We start from the raw sequence: 20,935 nt of genomic DNA, 5'->3' as shown, positions 1-20,935 counted from the left end.
AATAATGAATAAAATCTACATTAAGCTGTCCAGTTCTGCATCCACAATAATAAACAAGTCAAAGAAGCTGCAATGCAATTCAATGTAACTGAGCATCGTTACATGCCTTAAAGGGTTAGCCACTGAATCTATCCATCAAGAGTGCATCAAATGTGATTAGCATGCCTGGGGAGAACAAGTCTGATCACTACCTGGTTTACTGCCTTTCCTACCATCCTAAACAAAACACAAAAATCAAACGGGTTACATATCCCAGACTTATGAATCAAACACCATTGGTCATTAAAATGAAGCTTATAAAATCTGTTTTTATTTTATTCAAAACAAACCAACAGACTAGTGAAACTAATCCTCACCATATAGGGAGCTAATGAATGGCTAAGTAAATTTTGAGTGTACTGGTTTGTTCACCGTCTGGTAGCTGATGAGCAATCTTTAGCAGTCATGTCCTGAACACTGTACTGACAGTAGATTCTGTAAGGGCTGAGAATGTGAATGCGTGCTTTACACACAGGGGTCCATATCATACATGCTTGGTCTGATGGCTTGGCTGCTGTAATCATTAAGGAGGATTTTTTTTAAGGTACTCAACATGACTGCAGTGTCTGGTTTCAGCAAAGACAATATCTAGGGTGGTGTAAACACTCTGCTGGTCTTCTGGGGTGTGATAGTAGATACAGTTTGCTATCAACACCCACACTAAAACAAGTAATCTGAAGCAAATGTTAAATATTCCAGTTCATCATTATCTTTATTTTGGAGGACAAACTGTTCAGGGAATCTGCAAACATACCCAAATGTTAAAGAGGGGGAAATGGGGCTTGTGCATTCAAGTATGTCAGTTGTTTTTCTTAGGGGAGGGATGGCCAAAAATAACTTCACTGGAGAACACAGGAATGCCCTTTTACACATGGCAAAAGAGCTCTCTACCTGACCTACCCCCTGCACACACACACACACACACACACACACACGCACGCACGCATGCAGAGTACATGTAAACCGGGACAGTTTGAGATGGTAGGACAAATAGTAGTGGGACCTGTGAAACAGAAGCCACTGATCACAAAATGTTATTTACTTATTCCATTTGTTTACCAGGAAAATCCAACTGACAAACAATCTCCTTTTCAGAAAAGCTCCACAAGACATAAAATGTATAGAATACTCGGGTAACATTTACCAGGATTACATACAAAGCTCAATGAGAAAATTTTACAGTAGTATTCATACAACATACAGAATGCGCAGGTAATATTAGTATTACATACAAAGCGAGACTGAATAAAGCAGATAATTATGAAGAGGTATATTGTGCAGCAACAGAATCAATATTTAAAATATCAGCTGAGAAAACTACTGAAACAGGGCTCAGGAATCAGAGGTGCAATGTCTGGCAATTTAAGGGCTGCTGACAAAAGAGTGAACCATTTGAAGCCAATCTGTGAAAAATACTGGTGGGCAAGGGGCAGCAACTGTTGCAGCTATGGAGGGTATCACAAGGGTGGGGTGATTTCTGATACTTCCAGTTGGAGAGGAAGAAAAGCTTCAGTCACCAGTGCTGAACTAGTCATTATTACATACACCAGTATCTGTAGATGTAGTTAAGGCTTAGCCAAATGTAAATAGGGCAATACAGGCAAACATCCACACTTCCAAGGCAGATGCATGACAAAATACCTGCAAAGGAATGGGCCCATGCATGCAGGACCACTGCTTTATAATTTGGTGAGGCAAAGTGTCACAACCTACAGCTAGGATGCTAACAATTTGAACTAGTGCTAGATCCAGAAAAAATGGTGGTGAAAACAAGGCATGTTTCAGAGTGGTACTACCAAAAGCAAAGTGTAACAACTTGCTAGGCCTACTAATCATCTCGTCCTACCTAGATGTGTCCTTATCTGGCATTAGATGTTTCGCAGAATACTACGATCCTACGATGAGATGATGTTAAAGACTCTGAGGAAGATCTTTTAGCCTATTATACCTTACTTCCCTATTTGCAAACAGATAATTACAATGTCTTTCTTTATCTGTTACTAGCATCACTAAATAAAAGATAGTAGACAAGGGTCACAGCAGTGTATGCAGACTCTGTAGAAACTAGGGAGTGTAAATCACTTCCCCCAGTATTATTTGCTCTTTCAAACAGCCAGAAAATGGTAACATGACCACAGGATATAGAAGACAAGTCAGATCAGAGGTCATGCATGCCTTATTAATCCCCACCCTCAAACTCAACCACCTTGTGCAAACAGGGTGATGCCTGTGAATACTGGTGTACGTTTAAGGGCACCCATCCCAATAGTCAAGCTACACTTGAAGAAAGATAGCACACTGCTTGACATGCCTCGGGTATTTATTACACAGATCGGTGCTGAGTGAATAACCTTTCCAGCCATCTAATTTTATTTCTTAATGAAGTTCGAGATTTCTGGTTCTAGTATTGTAAATAAAATTCGACTTCTTGAAGAGGAGGGGGCAGAGAATAATGGGATCTGTAAGAGCACAGTAAACTAGGTGCAGATCTTCCCTCAAGAACCTGTATGGCATCAAGTACAAGGATAACTACTCCAGTTTCCTCTGGCAGCTAAGGTGTTTGAGAACAGAGATCTCTTTTGTAAGGAACATCTGTGTTTTTACAAGTTTTTTTTTTTTTTTTATCATAGCTAGCCAATACATGCCAAAGAGTGCATTATATTTAATAATAGGTCTGACAAGGGCAGACTATAGAAGCACAATGACTTCCCAAGTTATATGAGATGCCCCTGGGAATTAGTTCTGAAATGTTGAAGAATTTCCTAACTACATTCATCACATGAAGATATCAACCTATGTGTCCAGATGGATCTACTTCATTTGCCCTAACTTCCGATTGACCGACACCCATTTGCCCAACCCCATTTGACCGAAATTTCATTTGACTGAAATGTCATTTGACAGACACTTCATTTGACCGATAAGTATTATTGGCAAGTAAATGGGATATACCCCCTTCCCCACTGTAGTGAGACCCTGGAGTTAGAATATACAGTTAGGGGAGGTGTGGGGGGGCACAGCTCCCTACAATGGGGGTGTGGGGGACAAAGCCCCCCCACTTAATTTCATATTATATTGTTTAGTTTTGCTTTAATATTGCTTAGTAAAACAAAAGTAAATTTCAGCCATTTGGTGTCGGTCAATTGGAAATTAGGGCAAATGAAGGAGACCCGTCCAGATACCTGCCCACTAATTTGCATGGTAAAAGGGCGTTTTCAATGCAGTAGGACACAGAATGTTTCTGCTGCCCAATAGTGATGATGCCGCACTTCTAGTTTTAGCCCATTTTCTATGCACCAGGAACTGATTTTAGTTAGCTTGATTTGGAAGATAACCAGATCCAAAGGGGATTTAACAACCACACCTAACCTGAAGTTATCAGCAGACTTTGTTAACACAAATCACTGTTATCAGTTTGGAAGTCTGAAGACCAGATGCCAAACAGAAAAAGATCCAGCACAAATCCCTGAGGGACACCACTGGTCACTGTTTCCCTACCTGAGGAGGTGTCAACCACTCTGGCAATGTGCATTCTGTCCTTAAACTAGATTGCTATCCATCTCACCACATAGGAATGTTTAAGGCCATTGACTTAAAAGCAATTATGTTATGTGGTACAGTATCAAATACTTTGGCCAGATCATGGTAGGCAGCACGGATGGTGTAACCACTGTTGACTGAGTGTCTTTCTCAAAGAAGCTGGCAATTCAGCAAGTAGGAGCTGTCCTTTACTAATCACAATTGCAATGGGTCTAGCTTAATCAGGTCACTGATGACTGGTTTATGAGATCAGCAGTGATGTGCTCTATGGTTTTACAGATAAGATTCAAAAGACTAATAGGTTTATAGTTCCCAGGGTCCGTAGTAGACCCACCTTTATGGAGGGGCATTACTACAGCAGTGCACTAGTATTCAGGGACATAATCTATAGCAAGGCACAGGTTAAACAGTTTGAGGAGGGTATCAATGAGTGCATGTTTAATGCCGTTTATTAAGCAATCTGGTTTGCTGTCTGGACTCATTAAGGAAATGTTCTTGATCTTTGAGAATACTTTAAAAATGTGCTCTTTACTGAATGTGGGGAGTGACTCAAGAAATGTTAGAAAAGGGTAGTAGTTTCACAGGAGAAATTTGCTGCAAACTAGTTTCTAGCCAGCATGTCTGTAATGTATTTTGGGTTTGAGTGGAAGACTTTATTATGGAGAAGGTCACAGCAAAACTTAGTACCTGAAGAAGGACTTGTAATTATCTTTTGCTTCTGTTGCTAGTCTTAACTTGTGTGATATTTTACTGTGCTTCAGGTTTTAATACTATTTTCATTCTTTTGGGTTTTAGCCCTAAAAGGTAGTCCTTTCTGTTCCATGGTTTGCTTATACTGGTAGACCACTAGGATAGTTTATTTCTGTATTTACCACAATATTTGGTTTTGAAAGGGACTGCTAGGTCAATATTATTATCTAAATGAGCATAAAAATCACTTGTGTCACTTTTTTTAAGGTGATGTTTGCAACAGAGCTTGTGAAAAGCTTTGAGGTTAAAGGTGCCCAGATTATGGTCAGATTTTATTAACAAAGGACAAACCATAGGAGGGAAGTAGACAGAGGCCAAGTTTGAGAGTAAAGGCAAGAATGTTTACACCCTTGGTTGGTTTGAGAACAAGCTGATTGAGCGCATTTTTGTTTACCCAGTCCAAGAAACACCTAATGTTGGAAGTGTAGGAGAGCCAATCAATGAAAGGATAGGCGAAATCATCAAGGATAAAACAGCTACTACTTAAAGGGGTTATCCTCTATGAATGACAGGAGTTTACTGTGGGCATCTATAGCCATTGGAGGTGATTGATAGCAAACTATAAATTGCGGAAATTAGATTTCCCTAAGGTGAACTGCAGTTCAATAGGATGGGGGGGGGGGGCTCATCTCTGGGTAACCATTTTGAAGGCATATTTTCCCTGATGTACCATGACACTCCACTGCCATTCTCTATGAATCTGAAGGCTTAAGAAGGCACAAAACCCAGGCACAGAAAGAGTGCTCTGTCAGGATTTGAACCATGTCTCGGCAGCAATGCATACATAAATGCATTCCAAATACAACAGTTCCTCTAAGTCTGGTAAGTTTACTGTTAAGTGTCTTGCCATTGAATACAGCCACCTTAATATCGTCCAGTTTAGGACTGGAGGGGGTTATCAGGTTGGGAAATTAACGGGATGAACTCTGCTTAAAAAAGGCACAAGAAAAAGACATAAGAAAGACAATGCAAATAGAGTGAACATTTAAAGGTCCTATCAACATTACACAGAAAAAAATGCTCGCTTTCAAAATTAATTCTGAAATGGTGAGAGAAACTGAAAAGAAATTAAAAAAAAACTATCAATGTATACTAATACGGACAATAATGACAGAAGGGCAAAGATGAAGAACATGGATAAAAAAAGATTGCTGAGCTGGCCCTAGCATCTAGTAATACCAGTCCTTTCATCTGAAAATTCCTGCTGCTGAAGGTAGCCAACATCATGTCTGACAGGTTGACAAGTCAGTAAGAGCCCTCTAAAACAGACAACTTAGAATTCTACTTCCATAACATCACCTGATAGCTATGTATTCTACACACCTTATCTGCTGACTAACACTACTTCAAAGATGACTATTTCTTTTTTCCACCCTCTACAGAATGTTATCCAAGTGACAAAGTACTGTTGCAGTATTTTTTATAGCAGGGACAGTACATAAGCTCAGGAATATAACTGGGAGGAGGAAGGAAAAGCAGAACCCTCAAGGAAACCATGAAGAATAACTCTGGGAAAACCAGCTCTGACCCTAGAAATCACATCCAACTTATAATATTTGGTAAAAGTATGCACAGAAGTCAAGGTTGATGCCTCAAGAATAGAATTAGTATCCAAACCCTTGAAAAAAGGAGCAGTAGAAGTCACAGCTCTAGTAGAATTAGCCTTAACAGAAGGAAGGCTCTTTCCATGAAAAGAATAGCAAAATGAAATGGGTTTAGATATCCAAGATGCAAGGGTTTGCTTGGAAACAGCCAAACCTAAACACCTAGGATGAAAGGAAACAAAAAGTTGCTCAGATTTACAAAAAGCTTTAGTCTTATCCAAATAATTCCAGAGTTGTCCATGCAAATCCATGGTGTGTAAAACCTCACTAGCAAATTGCGGAAGAGGGAAAAAGTAGGCAAATGAATAGAATGATTAAGAGATATCTCATTAACCACCTTGGGCATAAAAGAAAGATTAGTACGAAGGGAACCCCTGTCACTTATGGAAAACTAAAAAAAAAGGAGTAACAGCTACTGGCTTGCAGCTCAAACACCCATATGGCAGACGTAAGGTCCAAAGAAGAACAGTCTTCAAAGAATGATGCTGTATGGAAAGTGAAGCAGCAAGCTCAAAAGCAGCCCGAGTCAATTTTTCCAAAACAAAATTAAGGTCCAAGGAAGGAAGGAGAGGCTTAATATGAAGGACACCTTTAAGAAACTGTTTAGCCTCAAATCTGGAGGTTAAAGGAGGAGTCAAAGGCAGACAAGCAAAGACAGCTGAGAGGTGGGCATTAACAGAAAAATATGCCAATCCAGCACTGAGTAAGTCACATAAGTAAGAGAGAATCAAAGCAACAATCACAGTATGTGGATCCAGGTTGAGTCTTCGATTTGGATAAGTAAAGTGGGTTTCCTGGCCTCCTGCAGGACCCGAAGCACGTCCTCAGAAAAAAGGTGTCTGCAGGGGATCAAAACTGCCAGTTGAAGATTGGACAGGTGGGGATGGATAACAGATCCCTTTGTCTTGTGTGAGTAGGTCTACCCTGTGAGGTAACTTATGACAATTCCCTTGGCTAGATGCAGAAAAGAAAAACAATGCTGTCTAGGCCAAAAGGGAGTCACCAGCAAGATTTTAGGAGCATCCCGTTTTATTTTAAACAGGACCACAGGACTTTCAGAATGAGAAGACGGGGAGGGTAAGCATAAAGAAACATCCCATTCCAAGAAAAAGAGAGAGCATCTACCTTCCAGGCCAGAGGGCATGGGACTCTGCCACAAAATAGAAGAAGTTGTCTGTTCAGAGGGAAGGCAAATAGGTCTACTTAAGGAACACTCCACTGGTGGACAATGTCCAGAAATACATCCCTGTGAAGCATCCACTTGTGTCATGGACTTGCTCAAAGGATCTGCCACTATTTTCTGATCTGAGGGAATGTAAACTGACTGAAGGGTCACCTGATACTGGATATCCAGATCCCAAACCTGACGGGCTAACCTGCATGGGAGATAAGACCTTGTCCACCCTTGCATGTTGACATACCACATCACTGTGGTACTGTCTGGAGAATCTTGAGGGGCTCTGGAAGGAAAAGAGAATGTAAAGCTTGAAGAGCCTGAAAAGCCAGAAGAAAAGCTTTCATTTCTGACACTGATGTGATATTTCTTCTGTCAAACAGACAAAAGTCCCTGCACTTTCAAAGGACTGAGAGCAGCCCACATCCCACGTCCAAGGCATCAGTGAAGAGTTCCTGAGAGGGAAATAGAGGTTGAAAAGGAAGCCCTGGGTTAGAGACAATTGACAAATCCACCACTAAAGTTCCAGCTTGAGGAATGGAAGCACAGGAACTAGAAAAGCTTATGGATGATAATGTTGAAGCCAAACTGACATTAAAAACAACTGAGGCTTTCTCATGTGGAGTTTGGCTACAATAGAAGCCAGAGGAAGAAGGGGATGAAAGAAACCCATTACGGTTAAGGCCTTGGGAAGAGGCAGGGATGCACGCTTTGGAATAGTCTGGAGTCTGCATCACAGAAGAAACATGATCCTGAGAAGGAGTCAGGAAAGACTTTTGAAAATTTACAACTAACTTCAGGCTTTGCAGGAGAGAAACAGCAAATTGAAGATGCTAAATTAATATCTCCAGAGAGGAGGCTTGAATAAGCAGGTCATCCAGGTATGGAAAGACCTGTACCTCCCTCAACCTGCAAAAGGCAATCACAGGAATGAGGCATTTAGTGAAGACCCTTAGGGCAGTAGAGAGGCCAAAGGACAAAGCAGATAACTGAAAATGCCAGGAAGCAGCAGAGAAATGTAAAAACATTCTGAAAAGGGGATGAACAGGAATGTGTAGATAAGCATCCTTGGTATCCAGGGAAACTAGAAAAGCCTGAGGAAGTAGTAGAGGAAATAAGGTTTTGCAGGACAGCATCTGAAAGGAAGGGACCTTCAAAATGGTATTTACTTGAGACAGATCTAGAATGGGTCTTCCAGGTGCCTTCTTTCCTGTGGACCAAGAACATTTTGGAATAAAACCCCTTCCCCCTCTGAGGAGTTGGAAATTCTTGAATTGTCCTGAAGCACCTCTGGAAAAAAGGGCAGTTGTTCCTGAGGAGGCTGAAAAATTCCCAAAAAAGGGGGGGGGGGTCCAAACCATGTCAATAACCCTAGCAAATGATAGAAAGAACCCAGGAGTCTTGGATGATCTTCAACCAAAAAGGATGGGACAGGGAAAGATGTAGAGAAAGAGGAATCTGATTGAGAAGAAGACTGAGAAGAGCAGGGCAAAGTCAGATAGCACCTGGTTTTCAAGAAAAGGAGGTTTCTGAGTAGGAGGAGTTTGGATAGCCTTAGCATAGACAGCCATTCTACCACCCTTTTTACCCTTGGGGCAATGGCAAGAATGTCTATGGACAAAGGCAGACTTGTTAGGATAATTCCTCTTAAACTTGGGAACAGATGAAATAAAAATATGCTTCAACTCCTGTAAGGCCTTACCCTTTTTTCTTGCAGGGACTTGAACAACTCCGCACAAGCAGTACCAAACATATGCTTATTATCCAGAGGAGCATCCATAAGTTTAGCCTTGATATCATCAAGCAAAAGTTGAAATCTGAGCCAGGAATACCTCCTTAAAACAGATCCAAAAACCAGCAGCCCTAGACAAAGCATCAGTTGCATTACAGCTGTATTTAATGGAATGGCAAGCAATTCGGGAGGATGTCCTTAGCAAGAAAACAGCAGAGGCCTTCCCTTCTGAATCAGGAAGATCTGAAATGGCTTGGTCATATGTGTCTGATAGTTCACAGCTTTAAAGTCTAGGGTAGCAGAAGAATGCACCTTCTTATCTAGCCTCTCCTTGGTTCTGCTGCCCTTACTAGCCTCTCCATGGTTCTGCTGTCCTTACCAGAGGGAAGTAAGTTAGTTGAGGGCAAGAATTTGGAGGGCTTATCAGAAGGCAATGACACCACAAAAGGGTCAGCAGAGGGACATTTATAAAGAAACTTGTAGTCATCAGGCACTTGATAAAACCTATCAGGTTTCTTGGGACCAGGGGGACAGGAATCAGAAGTCTGAGAGGCAGCAGAAAAAGCAATAAGCAGGGCAACAAGAACAGGAGGAACAGCAGAAGGCTTAGGAGACTACATCTGCAAAAGCTCACAGTACATCTGCAAAAGCTCACAGTATCTCTTCTGAACATCAGACACCTAAGCACAGTCCCATTTGAAAAATTCCATCATTCTGGAAATATTATCACCCGATGAAATCTCCTCAAAAAGAGAGTCAGGACTGAGACTCTTCTTCAGAACCATAGTCTAATGGAGAAGGAATCTGAGAGGAACAAGTGATTCTTCATTAGAATCAGCATCATCATCAGAGGAATCCTGTTCCCTAAGCCTCTTAAGAGCTGTAGAAGACCAGGGAGGAACAAAAACAGAAACCCCCTGTGGAATCTTCAGAGCCATAAAGGCATTAAACAGACCTTTAGTAAAGTTTTGCCATTCACTATGAGGATCCTAGGAGCAAGCAAAATGTGTTTAGTCTTCTGCTTTTTTTTTAAGTGGAACATCAGCCTTATACAATTTAGGAGTCTCGGACTCCTAACAACACTCTATAATGGTAGTCGGAACCTTTTCCCTCACTAATTTCTGAGGAACACCCATAAGCACTTTGGTAATTTATCAACTGCAGTTCTCACTATACATCTGAAGTGGACGTCTGCAAGGCCTCCATGGACATGCATGGAGTCGGATCCACACTGGCCTCCAAAGTGGTCACAGCAGAGGAATAAGACAAGGAAACCTGACTATCCTCTGGGCTTTCACAAGCCTTAAGACAGATGTCCGGTGGAGGCGGTAGAGCCAAAGAATCCAACAGACCTTTCTTGGTCATTTTCTTCACAGATGGCTGACCCTCAGGCTAGGAAGATCCTTCTATAGTGTCTTTAGCCAACAGTTTAAGTTGTTGGTTCTCTAAGTAAATCATAAGGGAAGAAAGTCAACTACACAATGACTTAGGGCAATAGTTGACAAATCTCAGAAGCTGTATGGTTGTGGGAAGTGCCTAAACAGAACAAACACTGCTTGTGATGATCTTTAATGGGAATCTGTCTCCCACACCAGCAGTTCCCCTTTCTGGATGCCATGAAACCAACAACCGGAACAAGGCAAAACAAAGATAAGAAAATCAAAAAACTCCAATGGGACACTTATCTGACAAAGGTTTGGTAACTAGCAGAGAAAAAAGCACTCAGACCAATGATCGAATATGCCATTCAGCCCAGTGGCAAAGAAGTTTTGAGGATGGTACGTCCGGACGTTACCTTTATCCCCTATGCTATGCACAGGAAGCATGTGTGTGACGTATGCCATACCCATTGCAACCTAAAGGATTTGGAATACTAGCTGGACATTTGGCTGCTAGGCTGCCCTAGGCAAGGGATCCCTGTTGTAAAGAATAATTCAAAAGTGATATTGAAGGACATCAAGAAATACACTAACATAATCACAACACTCCCAGTAGGCCTACCTGATTTGCAGTCTGAAGGTCTGCTTGGAGCTTTTGGTTCCTAATGTTGAGTGATTTCAACTCCTCTTCTTTCCGTTGCTTAACTTCATCTAGCTTGGCTCTGAAATAAAAGCACCATAATGAAAGTTAGTAACTAGCTGTTAATCACCATTGTAAAAGCAAAATGGTAATGAATGTCCAAAATTGAATCCCAGAAATGGATTTATGGGGAAAAAAACTCAAACTCAAAACATCTCCAGCATCTTAGACAAATTTTCAAAGGACTAGCAAACAGAATTAATACGCTAAAATAGCCTAAAAAGAATAATTACATAGCCAATAGAATAGTGGATACAACACAGATCAAAAAATAAATACATCAGTTAAATGTTTCTATGCAGATCACTTAGCTCTCCAAGGTAATGAAAATCATATTTCAATATAAGCAAAGCTCTCTTCCTCCAGAAATACGTTTAATTAAAAAAAAGTCTGTTATGTTCAAATATGTTAACTTTAACCATCCTATGCACAATGACCTATGGGTACTGCTGTTTTTTTTTTTTTTTTTTTTTAAACAAGAAACATCTTTATTAAATTATCATGTATAATATAGGCAACCTTACATTTATATAAATGAAAAAAAAGTACAGTTTTGTACCTACCATAAATGTAGATGTTCGAGGATCCACATTGCTGCAGTCCTAACTATTGGGTAGTCCGCTGTCCAGTCGGCCCGAATACCAAAGTATATGGCTGACGTCGGTCAGGGCGCATTAGACTGACGTCAGTACGTCAGGGTACTAATGCGTATGACCGACGTCATATCCTCAGTCTTTTCTTGCCCCAGATGTCAGAAGACCCTGAAAAGATAAGGCCAAAACCAAAAACTCCCAACATACCTGCACCAAAATATATATATATACAAAATATACAAAATTAGCAGAATATAACCTCACCTACACAACCACCCCTAAACACAGAGGGGAAGGAGGGAGGGTAAATTGGACTGCAGCAATGTGGATCCTCGAACATCTACATTTATGGTAGGTACAAAACTTTACTATGTTCTTCATTCCACATTGCTGCAGTCCTAACTATTGGGTAGAATCCCAAAGCAGAGGTAAGGGAGGCTGGCAAATCATAAGGAAGCAGGAACTGACAACATGCCCTGCAAAATAGCTGTGGCAAAACCAGCCCTAGACTTAGAGTAGAGAGGAAGGTGATAATGCTTAGAAAAAGTATGCACTGAACTCCAAGTAGCTGCCTCCAAAATATCCTTAGTTGCCACCCCCTCAGAAATGCTGTTGAAGTGGCAGTAGCCCTAGTGGAATGAGGCCTAATCCCAGCTGGAATCTCCTTGCCATGATGGGAATAACAAAATGTAATGCAACACCCAATCCATCTAGAAATAGTTTGGTTTGACACAGGCTTGCCCATGAACTCAAAGCAAAAGAAACAAACAACTGCTGAGACTGCCTAAAATCCTTAGTCCTGCTCAAATAATAACGCAATTGCCTGTGTACATCTAAAGTGTGCAAAATCTTTTCCCCTTTATTTTGGGGATCTGCATAAAACGTAGCCAAATGAATAGTTTGGTTTAAAGCCACACTAGAAACCACTTTAGGCATAAAGGAAGGATTAGTACGCAATGATACCCTATCCTTATGAAAAATCAAAAAAGGCTCAACCGCCATAAGGGCCTGTAACTCAAAAACCCTTCTTGCAGAAGTAATGGCCAACAAAAGGAGTCTTCCATGACAAGTATTTCAGTTCAGCAGTAGCTGCAGGCTCAAAAGGTTGTAGAGTAAGTTTCTCCAACACAAAATTGAGATCCCAAGCAGGAGTAGGAGCTCTACGTGGGGTCTTATATTCTTTGCCCCTCTAAGAAATTGCTTGAACAAAGGATGTGAAAACAATGGTGGGTCACAATCATAGTGAGCTGAAATTGCTGCAGCATGAATCTTAATGGAAGAGAAAGACAAACCTTTGTCCAATAACTCAGTAAGATATTGAAGAGCCACACTCAAATTAGGCTCTGAAATCTCCAAATTCTTTGCTGCAGTCCAAAATAAAAATCTCATCCATTTTTCTGTACACTTTCCTTGTACTAGGTCTTCTGGCTTCCATAATCACATTTAAAACTTGTTGAGGAAGTTGAGACCTGCTGTCTTTCAAAACAGAATATGCCAGGCTGTTAGATGAAGAGAGTGAAGCTTGACATTGAGCAGACGACCGTCCTTCTGAGACAACAGATGTGGAATCAAGGGTAAAGGCCATGGAGGCTTCTTTACCAGACTCCTCAGTAATGGGTACCAGTGCTGCCGAGGCCAATCTGGAGCTATTAAAATCATCCTTGGCTTGTCTTGTCTGACCTTTAGAAGCACCTTTGGAAGAAGAGGCAGAGGTGGAAGCATACACATGAAGATTTTTCCAACTGACAGAAAGAGCATCCACTTTCCAAGCTGTGTGATGAAACCTCTTTGTGCAAAACTTTGGCAGCTGGTGGTTTAGTGGAGAAGCGAACAGATCTATGTCTGGAGTTCCCCAGGACACTGTCAACCTTTGAAATACATGAAGATCCAGTTTCCACTCGTGGGGATCCATGATTTGTCTGCTTAACACATCTGCTAAGGAGTTCTGTGCTCCCGGCAGAAACCTTGCCTGAAGAGTTAGTTGCAAGCTGAGCGCAGTCTCCCATAAAATCATTGCTTGCCTGCACAATGGGTAAGAATGTGTTCCCCCTTGTTTGTTGATGTACCACATGACAGTTGTGTTGTCTGTTAGAATCAACACCTGCCCTGGAAGAAGTAACTCCTTGAAAGCCATTAATGCAAACTGGACTGCTAACATCTCCTTCATGTTGATATGTAGATGCTGTAGTCTGGCAGGCCACTTGTCTTGTATCCACGTTCTATTTAGATGAGCTCCCCAAGCAATGTCTGAGGCATCTGTCGTTAGAATTTGACTCGCCTCTGGCCGGGTCACAGAGAGTCCCTTGTTTAGGTGACATTCCTGAGCCCACCACAAAAATTCCTTTTGAATGCAAGGTATTATTTGAATGACAGTGTCCAAATCCTGGCAGTGCTGTGTCCATACATTTTTGAGATACCATTGTAGCTTCCTCATATGCAGTTTGGCATTGGGAAGCACCAGAATACAAGATGCCATGAACCCTAAGGCTTGAAGGACTGTCCTTGCAGTCAGCCCGGACTGAAGAGATAGTTGATGGAAGTAACTGGAAAGATTCTTTTGTTTGTCCGGGGTTAAAAAGGCCATCTGGGCTGCTGTATTCAGTCTCACACCCAGAAAGCACATGTCTTGAGAGGGTACTAGACTGGACTTTATTTCGTTCACAGAATACCCTAGGCATCTTAGCACTGCTATGACATATTCCAAATGCTGTAGAAGGTCTTCCTTTTCTTGAGCCAGAATCAGGCAATCGTCCAAGTAAGGATAGATTTGAATTCCTTTTAGCCTGAAGTAAGCTATCACTGGAGCCAGAACCTTTGTGAATACTCTGGGCAGTAGATAAGCCAAAGGGCAATGCAGAGAACTGATAATGAGAATTTCCAGCTCGAAAACGCAGATACTTTCTGCAACTTAGTCTTATAGGCACATGAAGGTAAGCTTCCTTGAGATCTAAAGTTACCATCCAGTGATCTTTGCCCAGCAGAGGTAAAAGCTGTTGTAACGTCAACATTTTGAACTTGGGACTGTCCAGATAAGTGTTGAGGATAGATAAATCCAAAATTGGTCTCCACGTGTTCCCCTTCTTTGGTACTAGGAACAGGCGAGAATAAAATCCTAGGCCCCTTTCTGGCACAGGAACCGGCTGAATGGCCCCTATTTGGAGTAACTGAGAAATTTGCTTGTGAGCCTCTTGTCTTTGTAGAGGAGGAATGTCTGGCATGCCTTTGAAAGGAGGCAAGGTATGGAAATAAAACCTGTAACCGTGGTGAATGATATCCAGAACCCATCTGTCTTGGGTAATTAAATCCCAATTTTCTTTGAAAAGAGACAGTCTTCCTCCCAACGGTGCTGCCAGGCGAGAATGAACTGGCAGCTGAAAAGGCAGGTCATTGGGTCTGCTTACGAAAGGACTGACCCCTGCCCTCACCAGAAGTCTGAGCAGGGAACTCCCTGTTCTAGGCCTAAAAGAACCCTGAGCTCTGCCCCTACCACGTCTAGACCTACCCCTAGACTGGGAATCATAAGCAGGATAAGTCCATCCCTTAGCAGGCCAATTTCTACTAAACTTGGAGGCTGCACCTGCAAGAAATCTTTAACAGTTTGCATAGACTTAGCCTTGTCCTCCATTTTCTTCAAAACTGCTTCTACAGGCGAACCAAACAACACATCAGACTGCAAGGAGCAACCAAAATCCGTGTCTTAACATGCTCAGCTAAATTCTGATCTCTCAACCAGGCGTGCCTACGAAGAACAGAACCAGTGGCAGCCACCCTGGAGGAGGCCTGCACAGCATCAAAACCACATTGCAAGGAATGTTTACCCACCTGTTCAGACACATGAACTAAATCCTGCAACTCTTTACACTCAATACCTTCGCCAGAGCATCCACCTTAGATTTCAACTGTGAAAGAAGATAATTCTGATATTTTAACATGTGAAACTGACAATTCAACGCCTCATGGCTAAAGTGGAAGAAGTATACACTTTCTTTCCCCATCTATCCAAAGCCCTTGCCTCTTTATCAGGAGGGACAGGATTTTAACAACTGAGGCCTTCACACCTTTAGGCCCCTGAGAGACAGTTTCGGGTCTGCCCTAGGACTCTTAAAAGATACTTATGAGCTTCAGGCACCCTATAATACCTATCCGGTTTAACTGGGGCAGGAGGCAAAGAATCAGGATTCAGGGAAGCCTCTGCAAAAACATCTTCCACCACATTCAAAACAGGAGGTATAGCTAAAGGCCTATGCTGGGGTAAAACAAGAATTCCCTAAGCCTTTTCCTGGAATCAGAGAAATCTTGACCTTCCCATTTAAAATGCTCCCTCATGGAATGCAGAGTCTCTGAAAATGAAAAATCCTCAGGAGGGAAGCTGAAGGAGTAGAATCATCCACATCAGAATCAGAATAAGGAGGGTACTCCTTCAAGTCTTCAACCGAAGACTCAGAAGCCTCGAGCATTGCTCAAAACTCTCAAACTCAGGTTCCACCCTAGGCCTCTTATCAGGAGGGGCATAGAACCCCTTATCATAGTAATCAAATCCTCTGCCATTTTAAGCATATGTTTCTTAGGCAAAGACCCTGAAGCACTAGGAGAAACCCCACTGAAGCAAAACTCGGCCTGCCCCTCAAAGCAGCCTTGGAAACAGAAGGGAGGCTCTGACCACCTTAGGAAGAGAGGGAAGAACAGCCACCTGAGAAGCCCCTCAGCCTGGCCTACTTCCTGAGAGGATACATCCTGTAACAGTAAAGTCTCTCCCTGAGACTCCAAAGAAACACCTGGCAAAACCTCCGGCTCCACCGAGCCCTCTAAAGAACCGACGTCTGGGACTGTCGGTTCTTCCACTCTAGGCTTTGCTGTTTTGTCCTTGCGCTTTTAGCGAAGCAAGGCCGGAGCATCCGACGGCATTTTATAATTACAACGCTTCCCAAACACTAACCTGGCACAGTCTAACCTTCTCTTAATAGTGCGTTTGTTAAATCTAGCACAAGAGCGGCATCCAACAACGTCATGCTCAGGCCCTAAACAAGGTATACACAAAGTATGGTAATCCCTATGAGGTATCTGTTTCCCACAAGAAATACAGTTATTCACTTTTTCTGACATCCGGTTAAATACTGAGGCAAGAAAAACCAAAATATTCCCCAACGGGTGCCAACTTTGATTCGGTCTGAAACTCTGGCTTCAGAAACTTTCAGAACGCCAACCTGCACTCGCAAAATTGCTTCTGCATCGGACCATGCGGCAAAAAAGACTGAGGATATGACGTCGGTCATGCGCATTAGTACCCTGACGTACTGACGTCAGTCTAATGCGCCCTGACCGACGTCAGCCATATACTTTGGTATTCGGGCCGACTGGACAGCGGACTACCCAATAGTTAGGACTGCAGCAATGTGGAATGAAGAACATCTATACCGATACAATCTCAGTTGCAGACATTATACATTACAAACCAGGCCGACACAACTGTAGCTCCAAATATTATACATCACATATATCCAGTCATTGTCAGTCAACCATTACATTGCTCATTCAATTCCTGCCTTGTTTTAAACCTTGTTCCTCCTCTGCATGTATCCCACACTTCCCATTTTTCATATGTAATTTGCTCCTACCCTTTTCTAAAGATCCCAATTCTAGTTGTTTTATCTGTTATTATCTTCACTACTTTGAGTAAAGTTGGATTAGACTCCAATTTCCATTTTCTAGTAATTGCTTTTTTGGGAGCCATCACAATTAGACTCAGCAAGGCCTTACTATGTCTAGGTAATTCCGATCCTCTTTCATAATTCAAAAAAATCATGTCCCTAGTTACACCAATTTGCTCACCCAGCATCTGTGACAGAGCAGTCTGCAGGGAATTTTTAAAGTCTGCCACATCATTACACTCCCAGAAAAAATGTTCCCAGTTACCTCTTTCTTCACCTTCATACCTCCAACCTTTACTGTCTACCCGAAGAAAATTTCTTTGGAGTCTACTTGGGGTATAAAAATACTTATTTAAACGCTTGAAAGCAAAGATCCTAAATCTTCTAGACTTTGTTGCATATTTAGGAGACATGCATATATCCCCACATGGTTTCTTTCTGAATTGTTTATCCAATCTCTCTTCCCAATCCTTTCTAACCTCCTCTGATTGATTCTTATAATTCTTATAATTATCATGCAATATTTTAAGTGCACTACTAATTACTCCTTTCTTAACAGCAATTTCTGTTCTAGACTCTACTAAAAACTGTACCAGTCCTGATCTTTTGTTTAAGACCCCCCTATTTCTTTCTCTTTGCCTATACTCTGATATCAATCCTTGATAGGGAAGGCAATCTCTAACCTTCAATCCAAAGAAGTTCTTAGCATTTTCCTATTCTATTACCTTTCCCTCTTTAGTTACTTGCTCCTAATACCTCGGTTCCTTTCCCAGTTTCTTCAATACATTCCAACCCATGTTGCCTGTTGTCTGTATCCCTAATTGCAGTCATCCTTATTGGCAGTATCTCCTTTCTCCAGTCCCATGTTGGCTTAATTCTTAGTATACGTTCAAATACCTTATGAATATAATACTCTAAGATTAGTGTTATTCTCCTTAAAGGTTTTCATCCAAAATCAAAGTCTCTCCTTGTTTCTTGAGCAACCCCCTGTTTCATCATCATCTCTTTCCACCATGAATTATAGTTTTTTGCTTGTGTTATGTATAAGAACCCTAACTGTGTTTCTCTGAAATACCCCTTCAAATGGGGTAATCCCAATCAGCCCTGTTCTACTGGAGGAATAAGCTTTTCCCACTTGACTCTTGTTGTTTCCCCTCCCAGATAAAATCCTTCAGCTCTTTATTGCCATCAACAATGTCTCCTCTGGTTTATAAAACTATGTCTGACCTGTGTATTAGATTAAAGGGACTAAAAACATTTTCACTGCTTGTATCTTACTATTGATATCCACATAACAGAGCTTCCATTTTCTCAGTTATTGTATTATCTTTTGTTTAGTCTCTTCCCACATATCCTTAGCTGCCACAATGGAATCATTTTTAATCCATGCCCCTACATATTTCATTTTATCATGTCACCATACGTATTGATACTGGTGAACCAATTAGTATGATGTTCATAGTTTACTGCTACTGCCTTTGTTTTAGCTTTATTAATTTTGTATCCAGAAAAGACTAAAAACTATCTCATATGTTCCACATCACTGTAATGTCAGGTATACAATTATACTGTCTCCATATAGAGCCCAGCTTTTACTGAACACCATACCCATTACATCCTTGAATTTCTGAGTCACTTCTTTATTTTTTTGCCAATGGTTCTAAATATAATGCAAACAGCAAAAAGGAGAGAGAACACCCCTGCCTGGCTCTTTTACCCAAGCAGAGGTGATCAGTGAGGACCCCACTCACTTTAATTTTCACCACCAATCCCTCATATATCCTCTTAAACAACTTTACACTTTTTTCATGAAATGCAAATGCTTCAAGTGCTCTGCTCATAAAGTCCCAGCTTACTCTGTATAAAGGCCCTCCAACAACAGTGGTATTTTCTTACTTTCTGCATACCTCTGATCATCAGTGTTCTATTAATGTTGTCAAATGTTTGCCTCCCCTCCACAAACCACACTGATCCATATCTATCAATTCTGGCATCACTTTTCCCATTCTTTTAGCCATTACAGACAAACACTTTATATTCATTGTTTAGTATTGAAATGGGCCTATATGAAGCTGGATCTGATTGATCTATACTCTCTTTGGGTATTACAGCTACCACCACTTTCTTCCAGGATTTTGGTACTTCTCCTCCTCTTAAAATACTGTTAAACAAAACCTTCCAGATCATCAGTTTTTTTTTAAATCCTGGCCTCCAAACTTCCACAGGAATACCATCTATTCCTGGGGGGTTTCCTGTAGATTGGTTATACATGACCATTTGTAGCTCATCTTCCTATCCTGTTGGTAACTGAGCCTCCTCTACCTCTTAGCTTGACATATTTAATTCTTCCATAAACATTTCCATTTGTACCTTTTCTTGATTCCATATTTCTCTGCTTTATACAGACTTTCAAAGAATTTCTGAAATATTTCTAATACTTCTCCAGGATTCCTTGTTATAGGATAACTAAAGCTTGATGACAACCCTTTCTACGATCTCTTTCTTGAGTTGTTATGCTAAATGTTTTTGAGCTCTAGAGTTATTATCAAAAAGCAGTTGATCAACAGCACCCTTTCTAAACTCATGCATATTACCGAGGTAATCCCTTATTTTCTGTTTAGCATTTTACAGTTGCTCTTCTTCTTGTTCTGTGAGATTTCCCCTATTTTGCAATACTTTGTCAGTCTCTCTCAATAATTTCTGTTGCTTCTTAGTCATACCTCCCTTTCATTTCCATCCTATTTTTAAACTCCACTTAATTTTATCCCACTTCCTAGCTATATTTCAGAAACAAAATTCTATCTTCTCTAATAGCTCCTGAATAATTTCCTCTACCCATTCCTTAAATTACTCTCTTTTCACCATATACATGGAAAAGTGCCAGTGTATCATTTTTATTTCATTACCCTATGTTTTTATTTTAGTTACTGTTGGTGCATGATCTGAAATAGTTATTGTGCACATATCAAGACCTTCAATTAAATGCACATACATGTTCCTGTGAAATGTAAATTCTGTCTAGTCTAGCCCAGTTTTTGTATCTTGGGGAATAATATGCAAATTCACTCTGAACTCCTAGCACTGAATTCACATCTTCCATGCCAAACATTTTCATAAATTTCTTTAAAAATCTACCCTCCGTTGTTATATTTTCCTTTTTGGGCCCCCCATCGTCACTATTGCAAAATCAAATTCCAGTCCCCACCTATAAGTATTACTCCTTACTGATTATATCTCCCAGAATTTTCTTAAGCTTCATTACATAAATACATGCCAGTGTAATTCTCCTACCTTTCCAGTAGCACCTTAGTGCTACAAATCTATTATTATTGTCTTCTGTAGCCTCTTCTATTACTACTGGAGCTCCTCTTGCAATTAATATAAGTACTCCTCTTCTCCTTTGCCCCATGTATTCTGCTGAATAACCATCTTGAAAACCTTTATCTAATTCACATCTTCAGTTCTTTATAAGTGTCTCTCGTGCAGCATAGCTATTAGCAGTCTACATTTTTAATATAGTTCACTACTCTTTCTTTTGTTTATCTTATCTGTGGGACCATTAACATTTAAAGACATTATAGAAAGCATCATATTCTTGAGAGATTATTCCCACCTTTTATGTATAACAGCTGTTTCGTTAAATTTCTAGTTCCAGCTTTTGTGTTACATGCATACACTGTTTGGCAGGTTGAACTTTTATATAGCTGTTTCTTTTCATATCCATTTGAGCCTATGTCACATATTACAAAACTTTTTGCTTTATTGAAACCCTCATA

The 20,935-nt window shown here is 40.9% G+C and overlaps 1 protein-coding gene across 3 annotated transcripts in view; it reads right to left on the bottom strand.

The window, feature by feature from the left end:
• The window catches only part of GRIPAP1 (GRIP1 associated protein 1), a 2,851,684-nt gene that overhangs the window by 1,810,827 nt on the left and 1,019,922 nt on the right, over window positions 1–20,935 (bottom strand). For all 3 annotated transcript variants that reach the window (XM_044080007.1, XM_044080009.1, XM_044080008.1), the window contains exon 13: window positions 10,841–10,940. In XM_044080007.1, the coding sequence (XP_043935942.1) occupies window positions 10,841–10,940 (100 nt within the window). The remainder of the gene's footprint in view (window positions 1–10,840; window positions 10,941–20,935) is intronic.

The sequence above is a fragment of the Protopterus annectens genome, chromosome 8.part0 (assembly GCF_019279795.1).
Source record: "Protopterus annectens isolate FY-2018-M chromosome 8.part0, PAN1.0, whole genome shotgun sequence".
Taxonomy (NCBI): domain Eukaryota; kingdom Metazoa; phylum Chordata; order Ceratodontiformes; family Protopteridae; genus Protopterus; species Protopterus annectens.
Note: the sequence above shows the minus strand (reverse complement) of the source record. Positions and strands in the feature narration are given on the sequence as shown.